General features: G+C 36.4%; 1 protein-coding gene across 2 annotated transcripts in view; it reads left to right on the plus strand.

Annotated features, from left to right (window-relative positions):
• VAV3 (vav guanine nucleotide exchange factor 3) overlaps positions 1-26,002 on the plus strand; it is a 157,986-nt gene that overhangs the window by 57,569 nt on the left and 74,415 nt on the right. For both annotated transcript variants that reach the window (XM_027742840.2, XM_027742841.2), the window contains exons 4-15: positions 182-247; positions 2,635-2,743; positions 5,425-5,517; positions 5,616-5,684; positions 8,901-9,004; positions 10,970-11,069; positions 12,403-12,498; positions 14,141-14,209; positions 16,659-16,745; positions 17,175-17,260; positions 17,634-17,766; positions 18,098-18,207. In XM_027742840.2, coding sequence (XP_027598641.1) covers positions 182-247; positions 2,635-2,743; positions 5,425-5,517; positions 5,616-5,684; positions 8,901-9,004; positions 10,970-11,069; positions 12,403-12,498; positions 14,141-14,209; positions 16,659-16,745; positions 17,175-17,260; positions 17,634-17,766; positions 18,098-18,207 — 1,122 coding nt within the window. The remainder of the gene's footprint in view (positions 1-181; positions 248-2,634; positions 2,744-5,424; positions 5,518-5,615; positions 5,685-8,900; positions 9,005-10,969; positions 11,070-12,402; positions 12,499-14,140; positions 14,210-16,658; positions 16,746-17,174; positions 17,261-17,633; positions 17,767-18,097; positions 18,208-26,002) is intronic.

Genomic DNA, 26,002 nt, shown 5'->3' on the forward strand with positions numbered 1-26,002 from the left:
ATTAAGTGTCCGTTCACATATAGGAGTCTAAATACATATATACTGTTCATCAGAGAAAGAGAGGAACATACAAACACATTAGCATGCAGTAATCTGTGTGAAAATCTTAGAAACCAAACAAAATCCCACTGTATGACTAGGCTAGTGCTGTGTATAGTTAATGCTATATTTCTTTCTATAGGCCCTTCCCTACAGAAGAAAGCGTTGATGATGAAGATGTCTACAAAGGTCTTCCTGATTTAATAGAGTATGTTGTAAATATTTAATTAATGATTTTGGCTTTCAGTTGCATGCTGTTATTTATATGATGTTATAGAACACATGGTGTTAATGAAAATGGGATATTTATTTGATTTAAAAATATTTTGTTAGCAATTATGCTGACCAGGAAGAATTAATTATGAAAGCTTGTTTGAATAATTGTGATACATTTGTATATGTAAGGAAGCTTAGAATCAGATTCTATGTTTCATGGAGGGGGCTGGTAGCAAAGTAAATAAACAAATGTGTTTCTAAATTATCTTTGTACTATGAGAATGCTTTCAGAAAGTTGAAATATCAGTTGTAAGAGACCAAAGGAAATTTACTTGAACTTGCAAACAAAATGTATGTTTGGATCATAATTCAAGTGGATTGTTTCCCTAAAGTCGATGAAATTGTGCATATGTATGCATTTGCCTCTTTTGGGTGTTTGCAGGATTGTCAGGATACCCTTGTATTCTATGGCTAGGACCTTTCAAGGTCCATTAGGAATCACATTGGACAAGAGCTCAGAGCTCAGTGCCCCAAAGCTCGAAGCTCCTCCAGTACTCAACTCATTAGTGCTGCCCGGGCTCGGGACACACTTGTTGCAATGTTGCTTGTTGCAATGTGGTGAAGGAGCTGCTGTTCCTACCAGGGATTTGTTTCCTTAGTGCCTGTAAAGAAGGGAAACACCACCATGATTAGCATTGCTCAATTTACCACTTGCCCTGCATAGCTTGTCCTTGTTTCCTGCAGCTGTCTCATGGATAATTGCTTTTCACTCTGTGTACTTGAAGGTGCAGAAGGTAGGAGTTGCAGTCTCCTCTGAGAGATCCAAGTGGGCTAGAGATGATGTCCTCATCTCTTAGATGTGGTGGCATTAGCACTGCTTGAAAATAATATTTCTACCAATTCTTAAATAGGTATATAAATTCAGTACTGGAAGACAGTCTTTAAAAAAAAAAAGTTAGTAAACCAAATAAATTGATATTCGTAGCTCTTCTTTTGCATCAAATGACAAATATTATTAACTGAAATTTGATAGTTGCATGCTGTCTCAACTGTGGAGAAAGCAATTAATGACTAAGAAACAAAAGTGTCACTGAATGATGCAAATGGTCCACATTTTTTACTTTCTCTTAATTATTAGTGAGTGTATTTGGCTGAAATTAATTTAATTGTTCCTGAGTTTAAATGATGTCTGAAGAAGTCTTGTCAGAAAGAGCTGCAGTAAAGTACTCTGTTTTTTGCCAGCTTTTGTTCCCTGGAGCAGAGGTGGTAAAATAGAGTGTGTCTGCTGCATCTGACAGCTGCCAGTGTATAATGTGAAGAGCTGGCATACCATCACTGTGAGCTGAAATGTTAGACTAACCTGTTGGTTTTTACTCTGAAGGATTTCAGTGTTGTCTTCCAAGAGGAAAAATCTCAAAATTGTCAGCACATCTGATCCAGTTTCTGTATTATTATTGTGACTGGAGTGCTTTCAATATCTTTTAGAGTTCTTTTGTAGACATATCCTGAGAAATAGGAGTAAAAGATATTATGGGCTTGATACTAGCACAAAGTAGGAAAAACTCTAGCAGGACTAACTCTAATGAAGCCTGAATTAGCTGAGGGTAGAGTTGAGCCTTAATTTATGCCTTATTTCTGTAGTCTGGGTATTAAGAGAACATTTCTGGTGAACTGTCTATAATTTTCAGTTTGATAGGTTACTTTTTTAATTTTCAAGTAGCTGAAAGTTGCCATGCGATAGTTAAGATACTGCCTTATGGAGTGGAGGGACAGAGTCTCAGGTGCTGGCTCTGCAGTCTTTAGTGTATTTTCACAGAATCACAGAATAACTGAATCTTCTGAGTTGGAAGGGACCCACAAGGATCATTGAGTTTAACTCTTAAGTGATTGGCCCATGTGGGGATCACAAACCTACACCTTGGTGTTATTAGCACCGTGCTCTAAGCAATTTTACCCCAGATAATCCTTTCTTTAGGCAGAGAGAAGACCTGTAACAGCGCCTGGCATCCCAGTGAAGTGGGATGCCAGGCAGGAAGGAGAGGCAGCTCCTCTTCACTGGATGTGTTGGGAGAAGGGTCAAAGAGAAGAGGACATCTGGATAGTAGCTCATGACAAAACTGTCCTGATGTATTGCTTTTGCTGTATGGTTTAGGTCCCGTGTGGTTCTAAATTCATGTAGTCTTCAGTATTGTGTTGATTTTGTACAATTGTATTTTAAATGCATTGAGAAAAGAAAATTAATGGTCTTAATTTCCCTTAATGAGTTCTTTTCATTAGATATTCAAATAATTAATCTGTTTGTTTACTGTAGAAACTTGTTTTATGAGAAGTAGTCCCTTGCAGCTATGCTGCAGCTTTTTCCTCGTCTTGTCTTTTCAGTGAAACTGGTGTTGATGAAGATGAAGACTTGTATGATTGTGTCTATGGAGAAGATGAAGGTGGAGAGGTTTATGAAGACCTAATGAAAGATGAAGCAGCACAGCAACCTGTATGTTTTCCAATTCCATGCTACTTTGGAACAATAGCAGTTATCTTTTTGAAAGTTGAAATTATCTCTTTATAGCTAGTTTCATTGAAACTTCACTCATGCTCAACTGCATCCTGAGTTCTCATGTCCAGTGCTTTATGTCCTGTGTAAGACTTCACAGGCTGTTTTGATAAAGGGTCAAACATTAACTATGGTAATTTTTTGAAAGAAATATAATTTTTAAATGAAATACAGTAATTTAAGTTGGCTAGTTATGAGTAGAAAAACTTACCAGCTGTTTTAAAAGCAATTAATGGAACTGCTTACTTGAAAGTGTCCTGCCTCCAAAATTGTTAAAATATTGTGAAATGCTGTTGTTTGAGCCATAATTTGGACAACTTACTTAACAAGGACAACAGAATTGTTTCATACTAATGAATTTCCTGCTTATTCAGCCATGTAGTTTTTGTTGATCATTAGGTTGCCATTATCTTGTGAAGTAAACTGTACCACTAAGTTTTCTCTAGCAGTAGCTGACCTTTGAAGGCAGTTCTTCTCATCTGTATTGCTATTTGCACATTATTTCTTATTCCCTCTCTCCTTTTTTTTATTGCACTCAAATTCTAGAAGTTTATGGTACAGATAGAAAAATTGATATGTTAATTTCTGCCAGAAGTGTCTGTGAGAATGATCTTTTTGGGTTAGGTGAGCACAAAACTGAAGTGAATGGTTTTAAGTGGAATCCCAGGATTTGTTTGCATTGCACATACGAGAGCTGGTGAACAAAAGCACCCACATTTTGTGAATGGATATAAGATATTGAGTACAGCAGTATTGGGGCAAATACTGCAAGGCATCTGAACAGTACTGGGCTCACAGAGGTAGAGGTAAAAAATAACTGAAAGTCTAAATAACATCAAATTCTAATACTTTATTGAGATTAATTAACTATAGTTAACTGTGACAATGTCTGCTTCCTCCTACCAAAGAACTTGGGACTAAAGACTTGAGATAAGGGTGATCATCAGATGATGATGCTTGCAAAGTACAGTTCTTCTGATAAGATTGTATTTTTGCAAAATGGTTACTTGTGTCTGCATCTGATGAAGGTGGCACCTTAACATTTGTTGTGGGAAAATTAAAAAACTGCATGAACTTGGTTTTCAAGAAGCATTTCTGAGATTGCAGCACGTGGTAGATGAGAGTGAGAAGCCATTTCCACCTGCAGGAGCTGCTTGTAGAGTCATGTGGAGACAGAGAAGAGTAAAGGAGATTGGTCAAAGCAGCAAACAAGTGTGAGCAGTGACCAAGCTTTCTGTGCCTGCTTTGCAACTTGGCATCTAGCTGAGGTGGTAGGAGTACATTTCCCACTCTGCAGAGGTGATCAAGCGGTGTCATAGGGGCTGTATGTGGCTCATGGACGGTTTAAGTGTGGCTTGCTATTTACTGTGGTGTGCTTAGCATGTATGTCAGGTAGCCCGGTAGTAGAGAGAGGGAGTGGAAGGAGTCTAGCTCTTGAACACAGCAGTAGCTAATTGTTAAAATTTCAAGTTTAAAAGTTTTGCTGCTCTTAGAAGAGAGAAGTGTTTTGTTCAAAAGTTTATTTTTGTTTGTTTTGTCCCCCCCCACCTTAAGTGGAAAGAACTGTAGTACTAAATTTCAAGTCTTGACTCCCCCTGTATGTGAATAACATCTAGTCATCAGGTGTATTAACATGTAGCAATATGGATTCCCTACACTGGGTGAAAATAGGTAAGAAACAACCAGGGATATGCTGAAGGATAATACAAATCCATAAATAGGTTTCAGAAAGGATGTGATAGTACTGTTGCTTATTGGTTTAGGAGAAAACACTTTAGATTAATTACTGCTTTTAATTACAAGAGCCTGTCCAGTTACTATGTGAGGTCTCCAAGCTGACCTGTCTGTCTCCAGATCTTCTAAGTCTTGCTTGACACAAATGATTCCATATCTTCTTCCAGTTGTTTACTCTTTTATTTGAAATCAGATTGTATTGAAGCTTCAAGTTATTGATGCTAATGCTGTAGGTCTGATCTTTGGTAAGACTGCTTGTAAACTATTTTTTTAAAGTTCTGGGCTGATAATTACTTTGATTTTCTATGAGTCTGGTGGTTTACATGGAAAACTTCCAGGGTCTCTTTGGAGACACACACATACATATGTAAGAGCTGAACTTGGAGGTCACTGCACTTCCTGATTTGAGGACATACTCCTATTGTGTCTGAAGAGAAACCCCCCCTTGAGAACTAAAAGGGAAAAAAGTGTAAATAAGTGCAGGGATTAGACTGAATCCAATATTTATGGCAATGCAAAGTTGCTTACATGATTTAGCCCCATTAAGTTTAATGGATTTATTAACTGCTGAGTATTTTAAATAAGATTTCTCAGTCTGGATGTAAATTAAATGTGACCTTGTGTTTCAGCTTCCAAAGTACATGCAGATACTTCAGCATTTTATGTCTAAACATTAACTTTTCATAATATTATTTTGATTTTACTAAAGTCATCAGCTAATTGAACATTAAAATATTCTAGGTTATTGCTGTCATCTTTGGAGGCTGCAGTACTCAGAGAATTTCAGGAAGCAGTTATCCTAATTGCATAATTCTAAACAAATAAAAACATTTGTTATCCATTAGGTGCCTGTTAATGACTTAAACTTGACTCCATTGTAATTGCAGAAATATACTGAAAATGACATAAGAAGCTGTTGTCTTGCTGAAATAAAGCAAACGGAAGAGAAATACACGGAAACTCTGGAATCGATTGAGAAAGTAAGATGTGACTTACAGCGTTGTAACATGTATTTTCATAGCAGTCTAGAAAATACAAGTACTAAAGCCAATGTTTATGTAATTTCTTTTTCTTGCAGTTTTTCATGGTGCCATTGAAAAGATTTCTGTCAGCATCAGAATTTGATACTGTTTTCATCAATATTCCTGTGAGTAATTGCATATTTAATGAACAGATATAAGGCTCAGAGCTGATTGCGATATATTTGTGTTGTATGTTACTGTACAAAATGATTATTTGAAATACAGTGCGCAGTGTGTTTATGTGGATATGAGATGATAAGGATGTGCACTATTCAATTTTTTCTTTCTGCTTGAGGGAATAGGGTAAGATAAATAGTATTATCCTGTCAGATAGTGAGTGATTAAAAGCTAATAATTTCTAGAAATGGATTATCTTTAAATAAATGCTGGTATTTTAGTGATGGTACAAAGTTGTGAGTGTTAAGTTACCTATCACTGTGTACTGAGTATCTGTAGCTGCTCTGCAAAAGCTTGTGACTGCTCTGGCTCTGACATCATTGAAGACACTTGAAAGTTAACATAACTTGGTTTTGGATTTGGAATCTGGTGCTGGAAAGGATAAGGAATTCCTGTGTGAACTATCTAGGAGACCTCTTATTTGACTGAAATAATCATGGTTTCTGTGATTGGTACTTTGTTGCATTTATTTTTTGCTTAATAATAATCTTATGACAATTTACATACATTTGTAGTTAATATAAGTATTCAGCATATGTCTTTACTCTCTCTGATTTTAGAGGAAGACATCAGACATGGTCTGAAGCCTCTCTCAACACAGACAAATGAAACTAATCTTCTTTTATGAGGCCTACTGTAAAGAAAGGGTCCCCTGAGTGTGGCCGATGGACCACATCAAACCTGTATTGCCTGTAAAATATCACCTCTGTTTTGACCATCTCTGGTGTGTCCAACAGGTTCTCAGAGTTGTAGGAGGAGATCTTGGGGGTTTTATTTTATCCTGTGGGAATCTGGTCTGTCTGTAAGAATGTTTTAGTTGCTGTTCCAGGATTGTCCTGATAGAAACTGAATTATGACATTTATTACACTGATGATGATACCTGACCTTTTGCCACATTTGTCCCACTAGTAAGGTTTTCACCCTGACTCTCAATTGCTGTTATTTCCTGACTATTAGTCCAAAACACTGCCACAGATCTCGGTAACCAACTTGTCTTCTTGAATTACATCAGCTGCCCGTAGAGATCCCTTTGCTTTTGAAAACAAATTTATATTCTGTCTTACATTAGTGTTTCTTATTCATTACAATATGACCATGATGTGCCCTACCTAAGTTACTGTAAACCTCTTTTCTAAGGCTCTGTGTGCCCAGGCATGTTGACTTATGTTTATTAAAAGACCTAATTCCAGGTAACGCGAAACACAAGGGTACGAAAAAGGCTTGCATGCTGTAATCGCAGAGAGGTCAGCCTACTCACTACTCCTTGAAGATATGTAAGGGGATCACAGAAGAACAGTAAAAAGAACAAAACCTGTTTATTTTAGTCTAGGGAGACATACAGTAGAAGTTCAAGTTGTTTTACTTTGCTTTTTGTTGTCAGCATTCAGTATTCTGCTGTTAGAAGATGGTGCTTATTTCTGACTCCAGGAGCATTTCATAGGCATCCAATAACCTTAAAAGAAATATAGGACTTGCCTAAGCCAAAAATACTTGCAAATGCTTTGTCTGATCAGATCTTGTCTGTGTGGCAGTTCCTCAGCAGGAAGGCTGGAGGGCAGTGGAAGCATGTTTTAAACTAAAAATAGCTGTTACACAGAGCTCTGCAGCAAACTGCAATGTGGAGAACAAGTGCTGTGTTCTCAGAACAGGATGGTTTTTTCTCTGTTAAAGGGTTGTGGTGAAGAATCGTTTCCTTAGGGTGATGCTATATTCATTAAATCTTCTCCAAAAGATGTTTGCTGGACAAAATCAATTGTTGATGTAAAAATACTTTATTTTTAAGAAAAAAACCCAAACCAATTACTCCAAAATGCTCACCAGTCTAAAGGGAGTGCCTTTCACTAGGGCTCATATTTCAAAGTTTTGTCCTATAAAATGAGTGTATGGCTCTATATTTGTGTATTTCTATGTCTATTTATATGTAAGTATATGTGTATTTGTATGTACATCTATGTATATGCATGTGCACTTATGGATGCATTTGAATTATATATATGGACATACAGAGAGAGAGAGAGAGATGAAAGTGCATGTAACAGATACCGAAGTGTTGGAACCTACATTAACTGTGAATGATGTTAACATCAGTTTAATTTAAAGCTGTACTTTGAATTGGAGATAGAAACTCAAAAAGACCTGTTGTCCCTGTAGCATTAAGCTGTTTTTCAGGGATATTGCTTAGTTGAGTCCCTGTGCGCTCCTGAGAAAATGTGCTCCCATAATATATCCTTTGGGAAGCATTTCTGTAATAACGTCTTTGTGTACTGTCATTTAAGGTTCTGAGGGTATGTCCATACAGTTGCTAGCAACTGATTTTGATCTGTCTCAAGATTTTGCTCCCTCATCAGTGATGTGATTAACCTTGTATGTACTCTTAGTCTTCATCAGTGTGAAATGTTTTGACGTAGTTCACGACTCAAAATTGCATATTATTTTTGTAGTATATAATTTACTGCATTAAATCATCTTCAGTGGTTTTCTCTTTTAAGCAGTCCTCTCTTTTTCCTTGCAGTGGCATGTACACTGCTTACAGATATCCTGATTTCAAAACTTTTTAACCTGTTTTAACTTAGTTTCTTGTGAATTCTCTAACAGTATCCATACAGTGTTAAGGCTGATGCAATCTCCTGTAGTCTATGTATAATAGTGAACAAGTAAGGTGAGTTGCAACTATAACCGGAGAGCAAATCTTTCTGCAGTATTCTTTTCTTTCGCTCAGGCATTAGTTACGTGCTGTATTGGGAAACTCATTATGATTGCAGTTAATTTAGCATTAGGACATCACTAATTGACCAATGTAATGTACAAAACTAATTTTTCACAGCTCAGGGACATGAATCATTACTTCATCTTGTCACTAAAGCATTTACTTGACTTGCTTAATTTTAAAATTATCATTATAAAATGAAGGTGAATTAACAGTGCAAGTCGAAGCTAGAATAAATTAGTCTCTAATAGGTAGTTCTTGGAGTTTAGGTTTTCGTGTTGCAGTATGTAGAACATGTCACAAACCTTGAAATTAGATTCTACTCTCAAATGATCCGTTTTCCGATTTATTGAAATTAATGGGTCTAACATGAAATAATTTATTTTTTTTTTAAATTCAAAGCTTTAAACCATTCTGTTTTTAAAAGCTTTCCCCCTCCCCCTTACTGTTTTTAAGGATTTGGTGAAAATCCACAGGAATCTTACACAGGACATCAATGACTCCATTGTTAACAAAAATGATCAGAACCTATATCAAATTTTTATTAACTACAAGGAAAGGTAAGATTTAAGCACTCCTACTAATTGTGCTAATCTGTGCTCAATCTGGTATTTTACTGTATTTTTGTTGTATGAATATTTCTGAAACAGGATTAAATTCCATGTCGGTGTCCTTATTAAGCTAGTTTTAGTGTTTTGAGCCTGGAAGTCAAAATGTAACATATTGTTATATGAACCTCCCTCTTCTTAGCCCAGTTTTGGCAATTTGTTATGTAGACAAGTAACATCTATATTTTTAAGGAAACTTAAATATCTTATTTTGCGCAACATTTTTTCACGCAAATAATCCCAGATGCTTTATGGCATGTACCTGTATTGTTTAACAGACCAAAAAGGATATATATTAGGCATATTTTAGACTAAAGAAAGCAGAAGAGGTCATAATTAAAAAAAGAGAAAGCAGGTGTAAAAGAGAAGAGAGAAGAGACTGTGCTCTTACCTTACCCTGCAGTCCAAAGTGTGACAGTAAAGCAAACACCCTTTGCCTTCAAGGTGTGAAAGCAGCCAAGCTGGTAACAGGGGAGCCCTTCAAGCCAACTGCCAGTTTGTTTTACCCACCTTTTCAGATTGTTCCTTCTGCCAGCACTGAACAGCTGTTGGACTATACAGATGGACTTACATGCCTGTGGTACTGGGCTGAAAAACACTTGTACTGTGGGCTGCAGTGCTGACCTACCTTGAAGCAACCCTTGGGTTTTAGTTAAAAATTGGTTCCTTCTGGGACCGGAGTGGGAAAGACCTGCGGGTGATGGGTGAAGGAGGACTGTTGCAGTAAGAATAGGCTTGTGAGAAACTGGACAGCAGCATCTGGAAAACGTTAGACAGGAGAGTTTTCTGAGGGAGGAGAGTATCCCAGACTGCTCATAAACAGTCCTGTCTTCAGAGACCCTCTGTCTCAGCTTTTGGTTTGGAGCAGGACATAGTTATTTCCCAGGCTGTTAGACTTTGTGCTGCTGTAGGAGAGAATTAGGGAAGAAGTAGTTGTTCTGGAAAATGCTTATCTCTCAACAGTCATTCTGAAATGTGTGCAAAAAGGGGAACAAAGGGCACTGAGAAGAAATACCATGTTTATATTGTAAAAGAAGGAAGTAGACAGAGGTAGATTGTCTTAGCTATATAGTGATTAAAAGTAATCAGAAATGGTAGGTTTTAAATCAATGTCATCACTTTAGTGTGAAAAAAAAGAATTAAAAGAGTGGGTAAAAGTTAGGTGAGAGAAAAAGAAACCTAGGAGACTACAACGGAAGGCTCATGGGAACTCCCAAAAAAGTATCCTTCTGAAGAATACAGAAGGATATATGAAGTAATATATGAAAAGGTGAAAGAAAAGAGCACTCTTTGCACTGGACTAGGAGAAGGAAGCATTCCATATGGAGGCAGGAAACTCCTGTCATAAACCCAGGCTCATTCAGAAAGCATTGCTTCACTTGACAACTGTTAAAAATTTCTTGAGGTTTCATGCACTATTATTTTGATCTGAGAGCTCATATGATATAACCTGATAGAAACTATGGGATCAGTGTGGATAAACATACAGGTTCTTTAAAGGATGGCTGTAATTAATCCTATTAAGCCTGTGCTACAGAATTTATTCTTTACAACCTTAGAAATCTACATTGTTATAAATACTGTTAAACAGTCTAACAGACTGTTGTTCTGTTAAACAGAAGTTATTCTGCTTTTTTAATGAATCCTATATTTATCAGAACATATATATATGTGAATATTAAAGGAAATTGCAATGATTTTAGAGCATTTTGAAGGTAGGGCAAAATATATTCTCCTGAATAGTCTTCCTTATATTCATGCTGTCCATTGAACACTGGGTAAAGTCAATTCTTGCTTATTTAGGCACTGCTCCTTTTGAAAGAAGGATTGTTAACAATTATTTGTGAAAAAATGATCAAGGATTGTTCTTAAATAAGCAAATGTTCCTTTTATTCTTTATCTCTTGCTTTGACTTAGGTTGGTTGTTTATGGACAGTACTGCAGTCAAGTGGAGATAGCGATATCGTGCTTAGACAATATCTCTAAGACAAAAGAAGATGTTAAATTGAAGTTAGAGGTATCAGTATTTTTTAATGTGCTCATATGCATACATAAAATTGTGTGTTTCTGTGAATATGCCCTGCTTTCATTGAAGTAAAAAAAACTTTATGGTGACAAAATTAGTTGGACTGATAAGTGAATGTGTTTCTGTTTCTTTTCATTCTTTTGGAGCCTCTGATCAAATGAATGTGTGCACTGTTGCAGTACACATCCTGGTACTGATGTGAGTGCAGTTCTACCACTGACATTTGCAGAGTTAGGGTTTCCTTCCAGGAGGTGATCGTTGGTGATACTCTTCTAGTTATCAGTACATCTCATCTAGAACACAGTTGCAGAATCGTGCAGGTTGGGAGGGACCTCTGGGCTGAACAAACCCTTGTCCCATGGCCTCACAGGGTTGTCTGCCATGACCCCTGGGTCATTTCCAGCAGAGCTGCTCCCCTGCTGAGCCCTCAGGGTGAGCATGTCCCTGGTGAGTGCATACCAGGTGGAGGGCTTTGCCATAGTGTGAGGTTTCTGTTGGACATGCTCTTCAGAGTGTCAGCTGCACCTCCAGTCTAGTGGTGTCTGCAGATCTGCTGTGTGTAATGTGTGCCTTTTCCTGCAGATCATTGCTAAAGACACTGAAGGGGGGGGGGGGGAGCCTGGGCAGAGCCCTCAAGAGCTCTACTTGCAACTGTCCCTCAGGTCGTACAGGAAATATTAGTCACTGCACTTTTTGAGCCTCATAATCTAGTCAGTTTTTTATATACCTGGAGCGTAACATCCCAACCTGGATATTACCATACTGTGAGAGATGATGTTGAAAGACTCAGAAAAGTCAAGGTAGACTCTCCCCACCCATTTATAGATCTAGCCATTTCATTGTGGAAAGCAGTCAAGTAGGTCAAGCATTGATTTATCTGTGGTAAATCCATGCTGGATATTCCCATATACCTCCTTCATGTGCCCAGAAGAGGACTTGCTCCACAAGTTTTGCAGGAATTTTTGCAGAGGCTGAAGTGAGACTGACTGACCTATAGTTTTCAAGATTATCTTTTAACTTTTTTTTTTTAAATAAGTGTATATATATATATATATTTTTTTTTTAAATTGCATGGAATGACTGATTTCTGTTGTCTTTGTTCTAGTCTCTCATGCATGTTCAAATATCTAAAAACAAGTGCTTAGACCCAGTCCTTTTTTGCTTTGCAATTATTGCCATGTTAAATGTTTTTGTTCATTTTGTTGATAGTCTTTATCACCAGTTTAATATAGTTGCTTATATGTCACTGAATTGTCATGTATATCACTTGAATAGTTTTGTTTTCTTGCTCTATTGTCTTATTCTTTCTTCTGCTTTGAACTAGGAATGTTCCAAGAGGGCCAATAATGGTAAATTTACATTGCGAGATCTACTAGTGGTTCCAATGCAGAGAGTACTAAAATACCACCTACTGCTCCAGGTAGTTTATTTTTGAAATTTAAAGGGGCTGAGAGAAAACTGTGATTGTTTATTGTCAGTGGATTGTAAGAATGAGAGCTAAATGTCTTTATCAAAGGAAGGTGATTGATGTTTCCCTAGATTTTTACAAAATAAAATTCAGTCAAGTGCAAGGTTTCTCACAGAGATGGTTCTTCAGAGCTGAAGCATACCTGGGGAAAAAAGAATAAAATACAGTTGTTTCCCCCATATCTGAACCTTTAATTCTTGGTATGTTTGAAATGATTAGTGGTACCAAATTATAATCACGGTACTTTGAAGTGTGAACCATTACCCCCTGAAAGAGGAAACTGGACCATACATATAGTGTACTTTTAAGATATTTCTTTGCTGTCATAAATTACAATTAAGCCATATTTATTTTGAAATGCTCCTTGTTATAGCCCACAAAGCATTAGCTTTTGCAGTTAGTCCTGTAATAAGGGTGGAGAGTCTTATAAATTTAATTTGATAGCTGTGCCAGGAGACTCATTAGTTCAGCTGCAAAGAAATCTATTACTATATTAGACTGTCAACCCTGCTGATGCTTGTAAAATGTCATTTTAAAAAGATCTACCATTTCTATGTGGAGCATAATTTTGACTCTGCAGAACAACATGCATTCTGCAGTATTAAATTTTTGAAATACTTCTGTAAATGAGTCATCAATATTTTGATCAGTGGAAAATTGGAAGAAACCAAAATGAGTGGCACAGCTTCTTAAAAAAATCTTACGATATGAGTAATGATTTTATAATCAATGTATATTATGAAAAGATTATATACAATATGTCATTGTGCTGTGTGTGACACTATAGTATACGTTGTACAAGAAAGAAATATTTTATGGACTTGGAAAGAAAAAAATGAGTAAATTATTCAAATTGTAGTGTGAAGTATTGATACTTATTATTTAATTTCCCATGATTTTACTAACTTATGTGAGCTGAAATGTATGATTCTTTTCTCAAATTACAAAGATGGAATGACCTATTTCCCCAAGATGTTAGGTTTTCACTTCATAAAGCCCGAAAAGCCCCTGTATTTTCCATATGGGAAGTGACTAAAAGAATTCTTTGAACATGTACCTTTTGATTTCAGTATCTCTTCTGAGTCAGATTTATCTTAGGTTTGATGAGACAGTGACTTCTTTTAAACAGTGCACAATTTAGCTGAGGTTTTATTGCCAGCACGCATCCATCCCTCTCTGCAGACAAGTGAGTGCTTTGGAATGGGATGATGTACTATACAGCAGTGTACAAATGAACTCGAGTATTTACCTGGGCTTTCAGCATGCACATACAGTAATGATCTGATTTGGCAAGTTTTAAGTGCTAGGCAGACCAAATTAGCTTCTCGTGATGGTTCATTAGCAGCTAAAGTCAGTGTTTAGGCTGTACAGCAATCATTCTTAAACAACTTGCCAATTATCTGTCTGCAATAGTCCCCACTCAGTGATAGGCTCCTCACTGTGGAGATGAAAATGCCAGTTCTTGGGTTGTGTTTTCTGGTTTTGGCTTCTTTTTTTTTTTTTTTTTTTTTTTTTTGGTGGGGATGAGCATTGACAATTTCAATGTATAAACTGACAAATAGTGAGTGGAAAGTTTTAACTGCTCTGTCCACAGGAGCTGGTAAAGCACACTACTGATCCCATGGAGAAAGCAAATCTAAAGCTGGCCCTTGATGCAATGAAGGTGAGTATTCATGGCAATGAAGTATTTACGTCTATTGGCACTTAAAATGGTAGCTCAGAACTGTATTTCTTGGAGGAGATAATGTTTTTTACACAAATCAAATGTATTTTCACAGATCACCATGAGCTTTGTGTGTCATGGCAAGTATATAGTCAAGGGCTTTGCTCCAGCCTAGGAAACAAGTTCAGTAGTTTTCTGAAGTAGAGGGTTTACGAAGTGGAACTTCCCCATTTCAGTTCACTTTTGCATGATTTTGCTATCATATAATAAGATGAAAAACAACTGCTTCAATCCTGTTGGTCTCACTTCTGAAATTTAGGAATATTTCTACCACTGTAAATCAATTCAAATCAAGGTCAGTAGTTTCCCAGTGAGATGGAGAGTTATCTTTGTTTACAAGACTTGTTTTTTTCATCTTAATATGATCTCTGTGTCTTTACCTTTGAAAGCAGTAGTGTCTCCCTGGAGGTAGAATATCTGTCACCGTACCTTCACCTGCAAGTGGTACAAACAAATGCTTTATTGAATAGCTGTGCTGCCTTATGTTTATTATGTGTTCTTCTGCACAGCTTCAGGAAGGAAGCACAGTTCTGCTTTAGTTAGCTTCATGGCATGAATGGTGACATTCATGTGCTGGAATTGGGAAATTTTTTCAGTCTTTGGTGGGGAAAGGGGGAAAGAAGCCAACATGACATAAGTTATGTTTGCTTCTGTTGTAATCTGTATGGTCCACAGAAGATGCTGGAATCAGACTAAGTTAGTTTTGGGTCACACAGCTGTCTCATATTTTGTGACTGTCTTGAAAGCCTGGAATAACAACCAGCTTACAAATGAGATTTTGTTTCCCCTTTTTGTTATCCATTTTTGTGCAGTGAATACAGAGAGAGGGACACCATGATAATTTCCTTCGGAGAGATGCCTGAAAATAGATGGCACTGTGTTGCTTCCATCTAGTGGCAAGCTGTACATCCTGGCTGCTGCTAATTGGCTAGGAAAATAATTCTGGTTTTTATTTATCCCTGCTTTTTCATTCCCATTTGCTGCCTTGCTTCATTGTTGGTGTCTGTTGGACTGAAAATCAAAGAAATCTCTCGCCAGCCTCTGGCTGTGGCAGATTTGTGCTGGCTGGCAGGACATAACCAGACAATTAAAAAACAAAAAAAACCCCACCCCCAATCCCTCCCCTTCCAAACACCTAAAACCTCCAAGGTATGAGCATCTCTCCTTAAGGTTGCAGCATTGTTCCCATCCTGATTTACTGTAGTCCTTACCATTGTAGTTGAAGTAACAGTGCAGCATTGGTGTTTTGCTTCTAACAACCCTGATATCTCTGCTTGAAAAGAAAATGTCTTTGGAAAAACTGCTTGCGAAGTGGTACTGCCCCTAAGGAAAGAAATTTTTAGGAAGGATTATGCTGTTGGATTTCTTCTAGCAGCAAGAAAGGAGGTTATTTAATTTCTAAACTAACTTTAAAGACTGACGTGAATGTATCCTGCACAGATCCATTTGGGAAGCTAGCATAGTGATTGTAGCTATTCATAGATTCTGATTAAAATCAGCTTAGGAAGAAGATGTATCGTCCTCCCACCCTCCAAATTTGTGACCATATTGAAGGGATACTTTAAAAGCAAGCAAGGAAGATCTGAATGCCTTTTCCAGCTGCTGCTCTCAGCATCTCTGACCTTACCACTTACGTCTCCTGCTCACTCCTCATCTCCTACCATAAACAGAGAAACCCCAGCAAATTGTCACTATTGCTCAAGCATGTTCAGAGCACTTTAAAGGCTTTAGTGAAATGTGTACAGTACATGTTCTGATGAAGGGCACAATAATGATCTCAACCTGTGACTTCAGGTAGTATATCCCCTCTAAAGCCCCTTTTAAAATCTGCTGTGTAATGACTTCTCTCTGCTGTGCAACAGTAAGAGCAAAATCCTACTACTGGAGCTGCAGCTCCTTCTCTTCTAATGAGCACCCAGGTTTATGATACGTTTCCACCTTACATTCTGGTTTTGAGATGCCTTACATACGTTTTCTACTCTATGCTCTATTTACCTTCTATTTATGCTTCTATTTACCTCAGATATTCAGTGTTGCTGACTGCTTTTTCAGCAGTGTGCTGCAGAAATTACATTTCCATCTTTAATCTTGTAAATAAGACCTTAATGAAATTCAGAAAAAATCAGACCTTTTTTACTCTTTATTACTAGTTTCCCTCTTTCTTGATACTAAATGTATGTTTCAATAGATATAATGAAGAGAGTTGTAAATATTTATTTAGGCATGCATAATGGTAATTCTTGAACATTAATTCAGTAATTTCAGAAGAAATTACTAAATATGCTGATAAGTCAAAGATAAAATTAGAAATAAATTTGTCAAAATAATGTATTTAATTAGCCTGTTATAGAAAATTATTTTTCCCTCCTTTTTGCTGTTGGTACTCTAGGACTTGGCTCAATATGTAAATGAAGTAAAGAGAGATAATGAAACTCTTCGTGAAATTAGACAGTTTCAACTATCAATAGAGAATTTGGTATGTGATTTTTTAAAAATTTATATGCCATTTTTGAACCACTGTTGATAAAAAATATTGATAGATGCATTTTTTCCTAATTTCATATGAGATTATAAGTACTCTTGTTAATATTTAATGTAAATGTGCTTTGGTTTAGAATGACATGAATATTTAAAGTACAGAAATCTCTACTATTTTGGGTGCCTGTAGTTAAATATTTTTGCTTAGTTCAAGATATGTATTTGTATAGTGACTTGGATGTTTTTGTAATGGGAAAACTTTTCCCATTTGAAGACAAAAATAGAATGGACTGATTCTTTATAGCAGTTTAAATGGTAGCGAGGATAAGATGATGTTTTTTGGTCTGCATAGTCCTTTTTTTGGGGTAAAAGGAGTGAGTGGTCACAATTTTGCTGTATTGAATCATGCGTATTACTTCTGTTTCAGAATCATTCCCTCTTACAATATGGAAGACCTCAAGGTGATGGGGAAATTAGGATAACAACATTAGACAAACGTGCGAGGCAAGACAGGTGATGGCACAACTTGTGGTATCTGCTGCTAAAACCCTGTAAAGTAAATTTTGGTAAAGTTGAGGTCACCTCAGTGATTCTTGAGTACTTCCCATTCACTGTGCATTGACAGAGCTGATCTTCTGTTTGCCAAGTGAATTTGCAAAGTGATTAATAGAAAATGAGCTATTACATTATTACCTAAGATCACTAAGTCCCTGGCAAGTAGTAAGTCTTGAGCAAAAGGACTTTCAGTGTTTGTTGTTTTATTAGTCAGTAGTTTAGTTCTTCATCTTCAAAATTTTAAGTGCCACTGGCAAAAGTGTGTAAAATAAGACTTTTGGTGTTAGCTTTCTGGAGTATTTTTAACCATCTTTATGCTGTATTTTTGTAGGCACATATTCTTGTTTGATCTAGCTGTAATTGTTTGCAAACGAAGAGGTGATAATTATGAAATGAAGGAAATAATAGATCTTCAGAAATACAAAATTACAAACAACCCCACTACTGATAAAGAAAATAAAAAGGTAAATATTTGTTGCTAATTCAATTAAAATGTATACTTTTACTAACAATTTGAAGTTTTTTGCAGGAGTTTAGAATGTAAATACAATTTCTTTAAGAAACTTTGCTTTATATGTAGGCTGAAGTGAATATTTAGGAATTTCAGCTTTTGCTTGTTTTGATGTAATTAAATAATTTGAGTAAGTCATTCTCAAGGAACATAAAAATGTGATGTTGCTGTTCCCAAAATGAGTGAATTAAAGGACATACAAATGCTTTATTATTTTTCATTTTTTTTTCCACTTTCCTTTCTTCAATACTGATGACCTTTGTATTGCAAATCTTTTTGTGCAGTGGTCTTATGGCTTCTACCTCATTCATATCCAAGGTGAAAATGGTTTAGAAGTTTATTGCAAAACTAAAGACTTGAAGAAAAAATGGCTTGAACAATTTCAGATGGCTCTGTAAGTATTTTTATTAAGGTAGAATCACATTCATTAGTCATGTAAGGATATAATTTAAATTATGCTGAGCTTCTTTCATGTGTTAATGCAGTGTAGTTATCTATTTTATTTGACATTCTGAGAAACAGCTGATTGACATCTTCATTAATAGAGTATTTCCCTGAATTTCCTCTTGGAAAAGAAAGAGGGCACTCTAGGCTATGTAGTACTTTCCAGCTTTGCTGCTAAAACTGTTTTAGTAGTGCTGTCTTAAGCAACCACAGGGAAATATTAATTACATTAACAATAAATATCTATTATAATAGTGACATTTTTTCCTCTCCCGTTTTAATTTTTGACTAATTGAAGTGTGTTTCTGAAGGTGATGCTGATGGTTTGAGAGCGGATCCTGGCACCTTTCCTAGTAGCTTTTAACTAATTTATTAGTTAGTATTTGGATCAGGTTGCATGGCATATTAAATTTAGTTTCAAAAGGCTGATTTCTTCTTGTCAGAAAGGCAAACATGATTATTGACACCTCAGGTATTCTGATTAAATTTAAAACAAGAGAATTGGATGACAGGGTGATGCTTGGTTTATGGAAAGGAAAAATGTGAGGGGGAATGAGATAATCCCAGTGCAAACAGACAACGTTAATAATGGGGGTTTGAGATGTGGTTGTAAAGGTATGTGGATTCAGGAGAAAGACTGTTATGAGCTGATTTGAGTGAAACTTGTTTATAAGCTGTATACATTTTTTACAAACCTTAGTACGATGAGTGCTAATGATTTAAATGGAAACATAAGGGAGGAGAGTCTGGGCTGGACAGATATAATAAAGCCTGGTTATGAGGATTCCCATCTTGCTGATTTTTGTTGAAGATAAAAATAGCACGTGTTTTGTAATGAAAACAGATGTTTATTTGCATGTGTGCCTCTTTTTGTCCCTGTGATCTCCCTGCTATACTTTGTGTAATGTCATAATTATACTTACTTAAAACATATATGAAAAGTGGGGATCTCAGATTTATCAATTTCTGCTTTGCAACTATTTATCACTCTTCGGGTGTCATGGCCCAGTGCACAAGAAAACCCAACCAACCAAACCAAAACTCAGGCAAGGAGCTAAGGAGAGGCAGAGAGCGCTATGGTTTTTTTCCTGTTTCTTTCCCAACATTTCTATAGTTCTGTGCAGGACTGTTCCCCCTGCCCCTCTTCATGTGTGATGAGTGAGTGCTGATCCTACCCTTATGCAGTATAAGGTACCAGCCAGCACTGGAGCGTGTCTCTGTGACCAGGGGGTTATTGCTGCCGCTTGCCCTGTGTGAGCAGAGCAGACAGGACCTGAATGGTTGACAAGATCATGTGCCACTTCTTTCCTCTTGGCCTTTGAAAATGGGGTGTGGTGTCAGCCTTGTTTTGCTTGGTTGGTTGTCCTTTTTGTAAACCCATACCTCTATTTTAAGCTCTTTCTGTGTGGCTTAAAGCTGTAATGCAGAGGCACAGGAACTGGAGCAGCAAGATCAGGGCTGAGGTGCAACATGATATAGTGGCATTATTGCTATATCCTTTCTGAAGTTTTTATTACTTACCTCCAACTCCATTACATGGGCTTGATTTCATAGCACATTTCCCTCAGCACCTCTCCCAAAACATACCTTGGTGCATGTAGTAATAATTATGTTCTAATGCATGTTGAGACATAAGAGTTTGTATTTGGGAATAAACTAAACCAAGTGTTTTGAACAGTTGCTTGGTTGCTTTGATTTGTTGTTTTCAGGGGTCTTATAGTCTACTGTGTAGATTAACTCTTCTGCTCTGAAAAGTAGCCACGACTGAAATTAGGCTCTTATTCATCCTACTCAGTTATAATTGCTGCTTCTATAGGCAAAATATGTCTCATTACTTAAAAATTTGACAAGACTGCAAAACCAGCACTGCTGAAGGGGTGAATGACATTGGGTTTTGATTATCAGAAATGATATTGTTTACTGAGGTCCAGCCAGAAATTTCAATGCAGTTTTGTTGCCTTTGGAATAGCAGTCTGTATGAAGTCAGTTTTGTGCAAGTGTTTGTTTAAGAATGTAATAAGAGAACAAATTAGGATCTCTCTTATTATTTTTAAATTAAGAATTAACCCTGTTGCCACTACAACAGTCTTACAGGCATAATTGTTAGCTAGGCTGTACATTTTTTTTTTGATCTTAGATGTTTATACCAGTGTATGAAGAACAGTGATGATAGTTATATTGACTGAAAAAGCACCTACTGTTGAGATGCTGTTGTTGAGAAGTATGAAACAGAGGAGAACACTGCTTTGCTGGCTGGATTTAGGTTTGGAGGGTAGGAATACATTAGGTATACTTGATATGGAAAATCTCTAAAGGAGGGATGGATGAAACCCCAGTGCAATTTCCAGAACGTTTCTTTTCAGACGAGTAAGTTTCTTTGAGAAAGCCGGTTTCACAAAGCTGTGAACCTATTCTGCCTCTTAGCCAGCTCTGTAGTGTGTGGTGAGTTGTTTTGTCATGAGGGAGCTTGGAAATGCTGGGTTATTGGTCATAGGAAGCTGAGTAAATTGTTTTTGTTCATATGGAAGCTCTGTTGCTACAGTATGTATTTGCTGTTTTACTGAGACTATTGCTTTATTTAGCTATGGTGTGGCTGCACTGAGATTCTTGTTGACCTATACACTGTTAAGTTCCACAGCTGAGGCTGATCACTCACCTTCTCCCCCTGCCTTCCTCCCCCTGCCCCCCAAAGAAAAAAGGTTTATTGTCTGCAACCTTCAAAATTGCTGGTTGTTTGGGAGAACTAGATTTTCTAGATCAGAGTAAAATGAAGCAGGACACTGGGGCAGCACAATTAATATTGCTGTCAGGCTGTTGAAGTTGAAACTGTGGTTGGACTCAGAAATCTGATGAATTGTGGAAGTTTTTGTAAAGCTGACAGGCAGAGACCAGCAGACAATGTTTTAACAGGGGCCATTATATCACAAGTGCCTGAGTTCTGCCTTGGTGTGCCTTTTCTCTCACTGATATGAATGGAAGTTCACATGCACAGGGGCAGTGTAACCTGCTTATTCCCTGGAATGAGATGTGATGCTTAACTGTGACAGTGGCCAATTTGAGCAGTTCTATTTTGTTCTTGGACCTTTGTTCATAGCAGTGGATGAGCCTGTAGCTCTATGGGTAAATAAAAATCTTCTAAGATAGTGTTACAAAGACTTTACTGTACTAGTGGAATGCTTAAATTTGGTCAAGCATGTCAAATAGCGGTGGTTTAAATGCAGTCATTCCATATCCAAGATAATATTAATAGAAGTGTACAGCCAAATTACTGTAGTTAAATACTCATCCAAATGAGAGACATTACGTATTAAGTGAAAGTTTGTCAGCAGTGTGATGAAGTGCATGGTTTATTTGCTGTAACTAAGTAATTTAAAACTTCAAAAACTGATTGTGTGAGACTCACTTTTTGTGTTTTCTAGTAGCACAGCTTGTCTAATCCCTTTCCTCCTGTATTAAAAACAACCAGAAGTATCAGAACAAATATGTAATGTCTCAATATACCTTCAAATTACATAAAATGTTAGATCCTGTCATGTTATTCAGCTTATGGTAAAAGGTAGGAGTGTTGACTGCATTTTTTTTTTTCTAGAAAGCTTTTCTACAAATGCTTTTTTTGGTTTTAAAAATGCTTATTTTTAAAAATAGTTGACTGATATGTGTGTCAATGATTTTATGCTAACCATACTTTATTAAAAGAAAAATTCTTTGAAAGGTGAGGTTGTCCTCCTCTATTTTATACATATTTTATGTATGTACCTCAGTTATATAACTTTGGAACTACTTAGCTGAATAATTATCAGGCTTAATTTCTTATTATGTAGCGACTCCTATTCTCATCATTTTTGTGATGAATTTAATTCTTTTATTTCCTCTTGAGAGGATGGAATAAATACTGAAAGAAAACCTGTTGATTATTACTACAGCTGTCTCATGCCGGCACTTAACATTTGCTTTCACCCACTAAATATTTCTTTGTGTGTAGTTTGTTTCTTGATCACAGTAGAGCATGGAGCAGGTGTGTGTTCTCTTCCTCACAGTGGCAGAGATCTTTTTCCATGAAAGGCCACAGATTGTTTTCCTACTGACAGGATTTGAATCCATTAGTGTAATATGACATGCAATATCTTATGCTGGTTTGTGCTGGATCTGTTTTGTCATCATGATGCCCAGTTTGCTAATTTAATTAAGCCTTTCTCTAGTTTCTCAATTATGGTTTTAATCTGCTCTAAAAATGACCATCAGCAAACTTGAGTCCACTATAGAACCATCTTACACATATATGCAATTTAAACAAGAGTTTAGGCTGGAGGGGTGTGTGGAAATTGTTGGCCTCAGTCTTCTGCAGGGCTTAGCTTGCTCAGGGCTGTGTCATCTTGAGTTTGGTCCTGCTGATTTTCAAGATACATGGAACCAATATTGCAAAGTCTCTTGCAACAGTGTTCTAACATGCTTTTTAATTAGGCTTTACTCAATATCTCCCTTTCACAAACTGAGAAATGTATGAAAACATCTTGCGGGCAGAGAAACAGGCCTTTTTTCTTAATGTACTCAGTTAAAATTTCACCTTCAGTAACTGAAATAGCAGTATTAATATCATGTCTAATTAATAAAGCCTGAAAAATCAGTGGGAAACTCATGAATATTATAGTGATTAGGGTATGCATTAATTGTATGGAGTTTATGAATCTGTTTTTTTTTTTTGTTTGTTTGTTTGTTTTGTTTTAATACTGAAATAAAAGCTATTTCTGACATGTATGGTTCTCAAAAAGCAGTGGTTTTAGTTTTAATCACACTGTACTTTGTTTTCGGTAACTAGAGAGTTTGTGTAGCAGCTCAAGTGTAGTCTAACATGTTTTTGAAAAATTCCTGCTTCAGTTCAACATAAATTCACACCTCATAACTCAAGGGACACAGGACGTATAATCCGATACTGAGGAAATAATCCCCAGATTCATTGATTATCAAACCTGGTAGGTGTGCAGACAACAGTTTAGATTAGGGAGACTATGTAAATTGTAGATAGAACTCACTGGTTTTCTTAATTTTAAAGAAAACTAATACAAGACACAAGGTAGCTGAAAAGTGTTCTCTTCCCTATTATCATACATATTTCCAAATTTGCTTTGCACTCTGACTAATGACATTGGTCAGATTCAGCTCAAATAGATCTGTTCCCTCAGTGCATTAATAATGCATGTACATTAAGATTTCTTCTGAGAGAATATTTGAGCTCTGACATACTGAACACTGACATATTAAATTAAAGCTTTCTTATCAGACAATTTAAAAAGCCTTAGATGTCTGCTGCATTTTTCAAATAACCTGCAAAGGTGTTTCACTTGTACCAGCCTCACATAGGTTACCAAAGCAATAAACAAACATGTCTGCCTGGGCTTTTTCATCAGTATAAATATTGCAATACTGCAAAAATGAATGCCAAGTTCATGTCTACCAAAGAGGAATGGTTGCTGTTCTTTGCTGTGACTTTTGTTGGTTTTGATCAAGTGTTTTTCAGGGTTATAAGCAATCATTCACAACATATTTATAGTTATAAAATTTCTTTAGATTATTCCAGACACAGCAAGAACTGTGTGAAGATGCTGTATATGATTAAGAGCACAGTGTAAGGACAGCATAAAATGTGAAAGCAAACCAGAATTTATGAAAACAGTGGGTAAACACTTGGAGATGATAAATATACTGTGATATTATGTCTTCTGGTTCACAAAAGTCAAAGCTATCCCAGTCCTAATGTTTTTACAACTTACCTTACAACATGTGAGGTATATTACTATGAAAATTAATAAGTGTTTCTTTAAATTCCATGAAATAAATTTGTAGTGACACTACATCATAAAAATGAAGTACCACCATCTAAATATTGAGGGGTTTTGTGCAAGGAGATTTTTTTCAGTGTTAAAATATGGAATGCTGCATTACATGTTTGCCTTGATACTTTGGCTATATGAATAGCTTCTCCTTGCAAACCAATGCAGCCTTTTTTCTCAGCAGATACAGGTGTCTGTCCAGTAATTTTAAAGTTTATGGCTTTATAAATTCTGTATTTTCATGTTTTTTCAGTCCAAAACATATACATTTCTCTTCAGCTAAGTGTAAATATGTAACAAAATATTTAAAGCTTATCAATAATAGCAACTGGTAAATTTACATTTGTAAGACTTAGAACTTTCACAAATAAGGCTCAGCCAGTGAATATTAAAGTATGTAAAGTATCGATGCTTTTGATTTACAAATACTGATGTATGACAGAGCTTTGTTCCGATCAGGTAGTGTTCAAAAATGTTATACAGGAATAGATTAGCTCAAAGCAGTCCATCTCCCACGCTTTTCAGGGAAGTTGACTGATAAGGAAGAAGAGGAAAGCTATTATCTTGTTTGAAACAATGCAGTATGTTTCCAAAAAGTTAACAAGATAATTTCCTTGATCTCAAAAAAGCCACTCATCATATGATCAAATAAGCAAATTTCCTAGCAAATTCTTAGAAGTTGTGCTTTCTTGATCAAAAGCACAATTTACTTGTGATATGGTTAATTTAATTATATAACATGTCTTCTTGATGAAGACGCTTTGATGTGACAAACCAGAATGTTTGAGTATTAGCATATGGAGAATTGATTGATTGATTATTTCAGTAAATAACATCTTCAAAGATGATTCTGAAATATAACAGCCTAGCTGGAACAGAGAAAATGAATTAACTGTAAGTAATCAGCATTACTTCTGAGAAGAGAAGGTAAATAAGAAGCTGAAAATCATTCCTTGTGAAACGGCATTGCTCACCTCTAGTGAGAATATACCTTAGGAATGCCATTTTTTTTCTTCACCTTTTTTGGTAAATAATAAAATCCTTGTAAAGATTCAAAAAAGGAATATTTATTAGTGGTTTTCTGTCTGCCCTCTTATTTTGTTATTATGCAAATGCCTTTCTGATAGATGACAGCGTGTTGTATCAAGTGATCAGTTGAAATGGTCGTAGTTGCACTGAGCCAAAATGTTTCAAGTGGAGAGTGAGCATAGTGTAAATGTGAGGCTGGTTCTGGTGCTTGTGGGGGGTGGGATTCTAAGGGCAAATCTGCTGCGTACCAGAGCAGGGAGTGAAGTTGAACATCTCTGGGGACCAACTTTGCGTACAAGTCTTCATATGAGGTTTGGCTGAGAGCTTTTAGTTTTGTTTGATAGTAACATACATGGTTTTCTGTTTCTTCTACTGTCTGGGTTATTACTTAAAACATATGTGACAATGGCTATGTAGTATTGCTAGTAAAATTTTCAAAAAATTTCTGAGATACTTAGTACCAGTTGTCATGGCTAAATTTTAGGGTGGTTAAAATTTTAAAAGGAGGTCACTTTGGCACAAACTGAGAAATTTAACTTAGGATGTCTTCATAAGTAATTTCTGTAAGCAACTAATAACTTAGAAATACTTATGTTAGATCTAGGTTTATTGATGCATTTTCTGCAGTGATGTCGATTATTAGTACAATAAGTAAATCTGGAATGCAGATTTTCAGTGTCCTGAGGTATTAACCTGTGCTATTTTCTTTATAAGCTATACTGCATGAATACAGCATCAGATTTCATGTCACATACACTTGAAAATGATCTTCAGCAGTTCGTGCTCAGGGTGTCCATAATTCTGAACAGTTCTGTATGAAGCATTTTAAATTATCAGAAGCATAAGATGGAGTGCAGAATAATATCAGCTCTGAAATGCAAAGGTCTA

This window comes from Pipra filicauda, unplaced genomic scaffold (genome assembly GCF_003945595.2).
Source record: "Pipra filicauda isolate LSUMZ 115617 unplaced genomic scaffold, ASM394559v2 scaffold112_size3218982_pilon, whole genome shotgun sequence".
NCBI classification, from domain to species: domain Eukaryota; kingdom Metazoa; phylum Chordata; class Aves; order Passeriformes; family Pipridae; genus Pipra; species Pipra filicauda.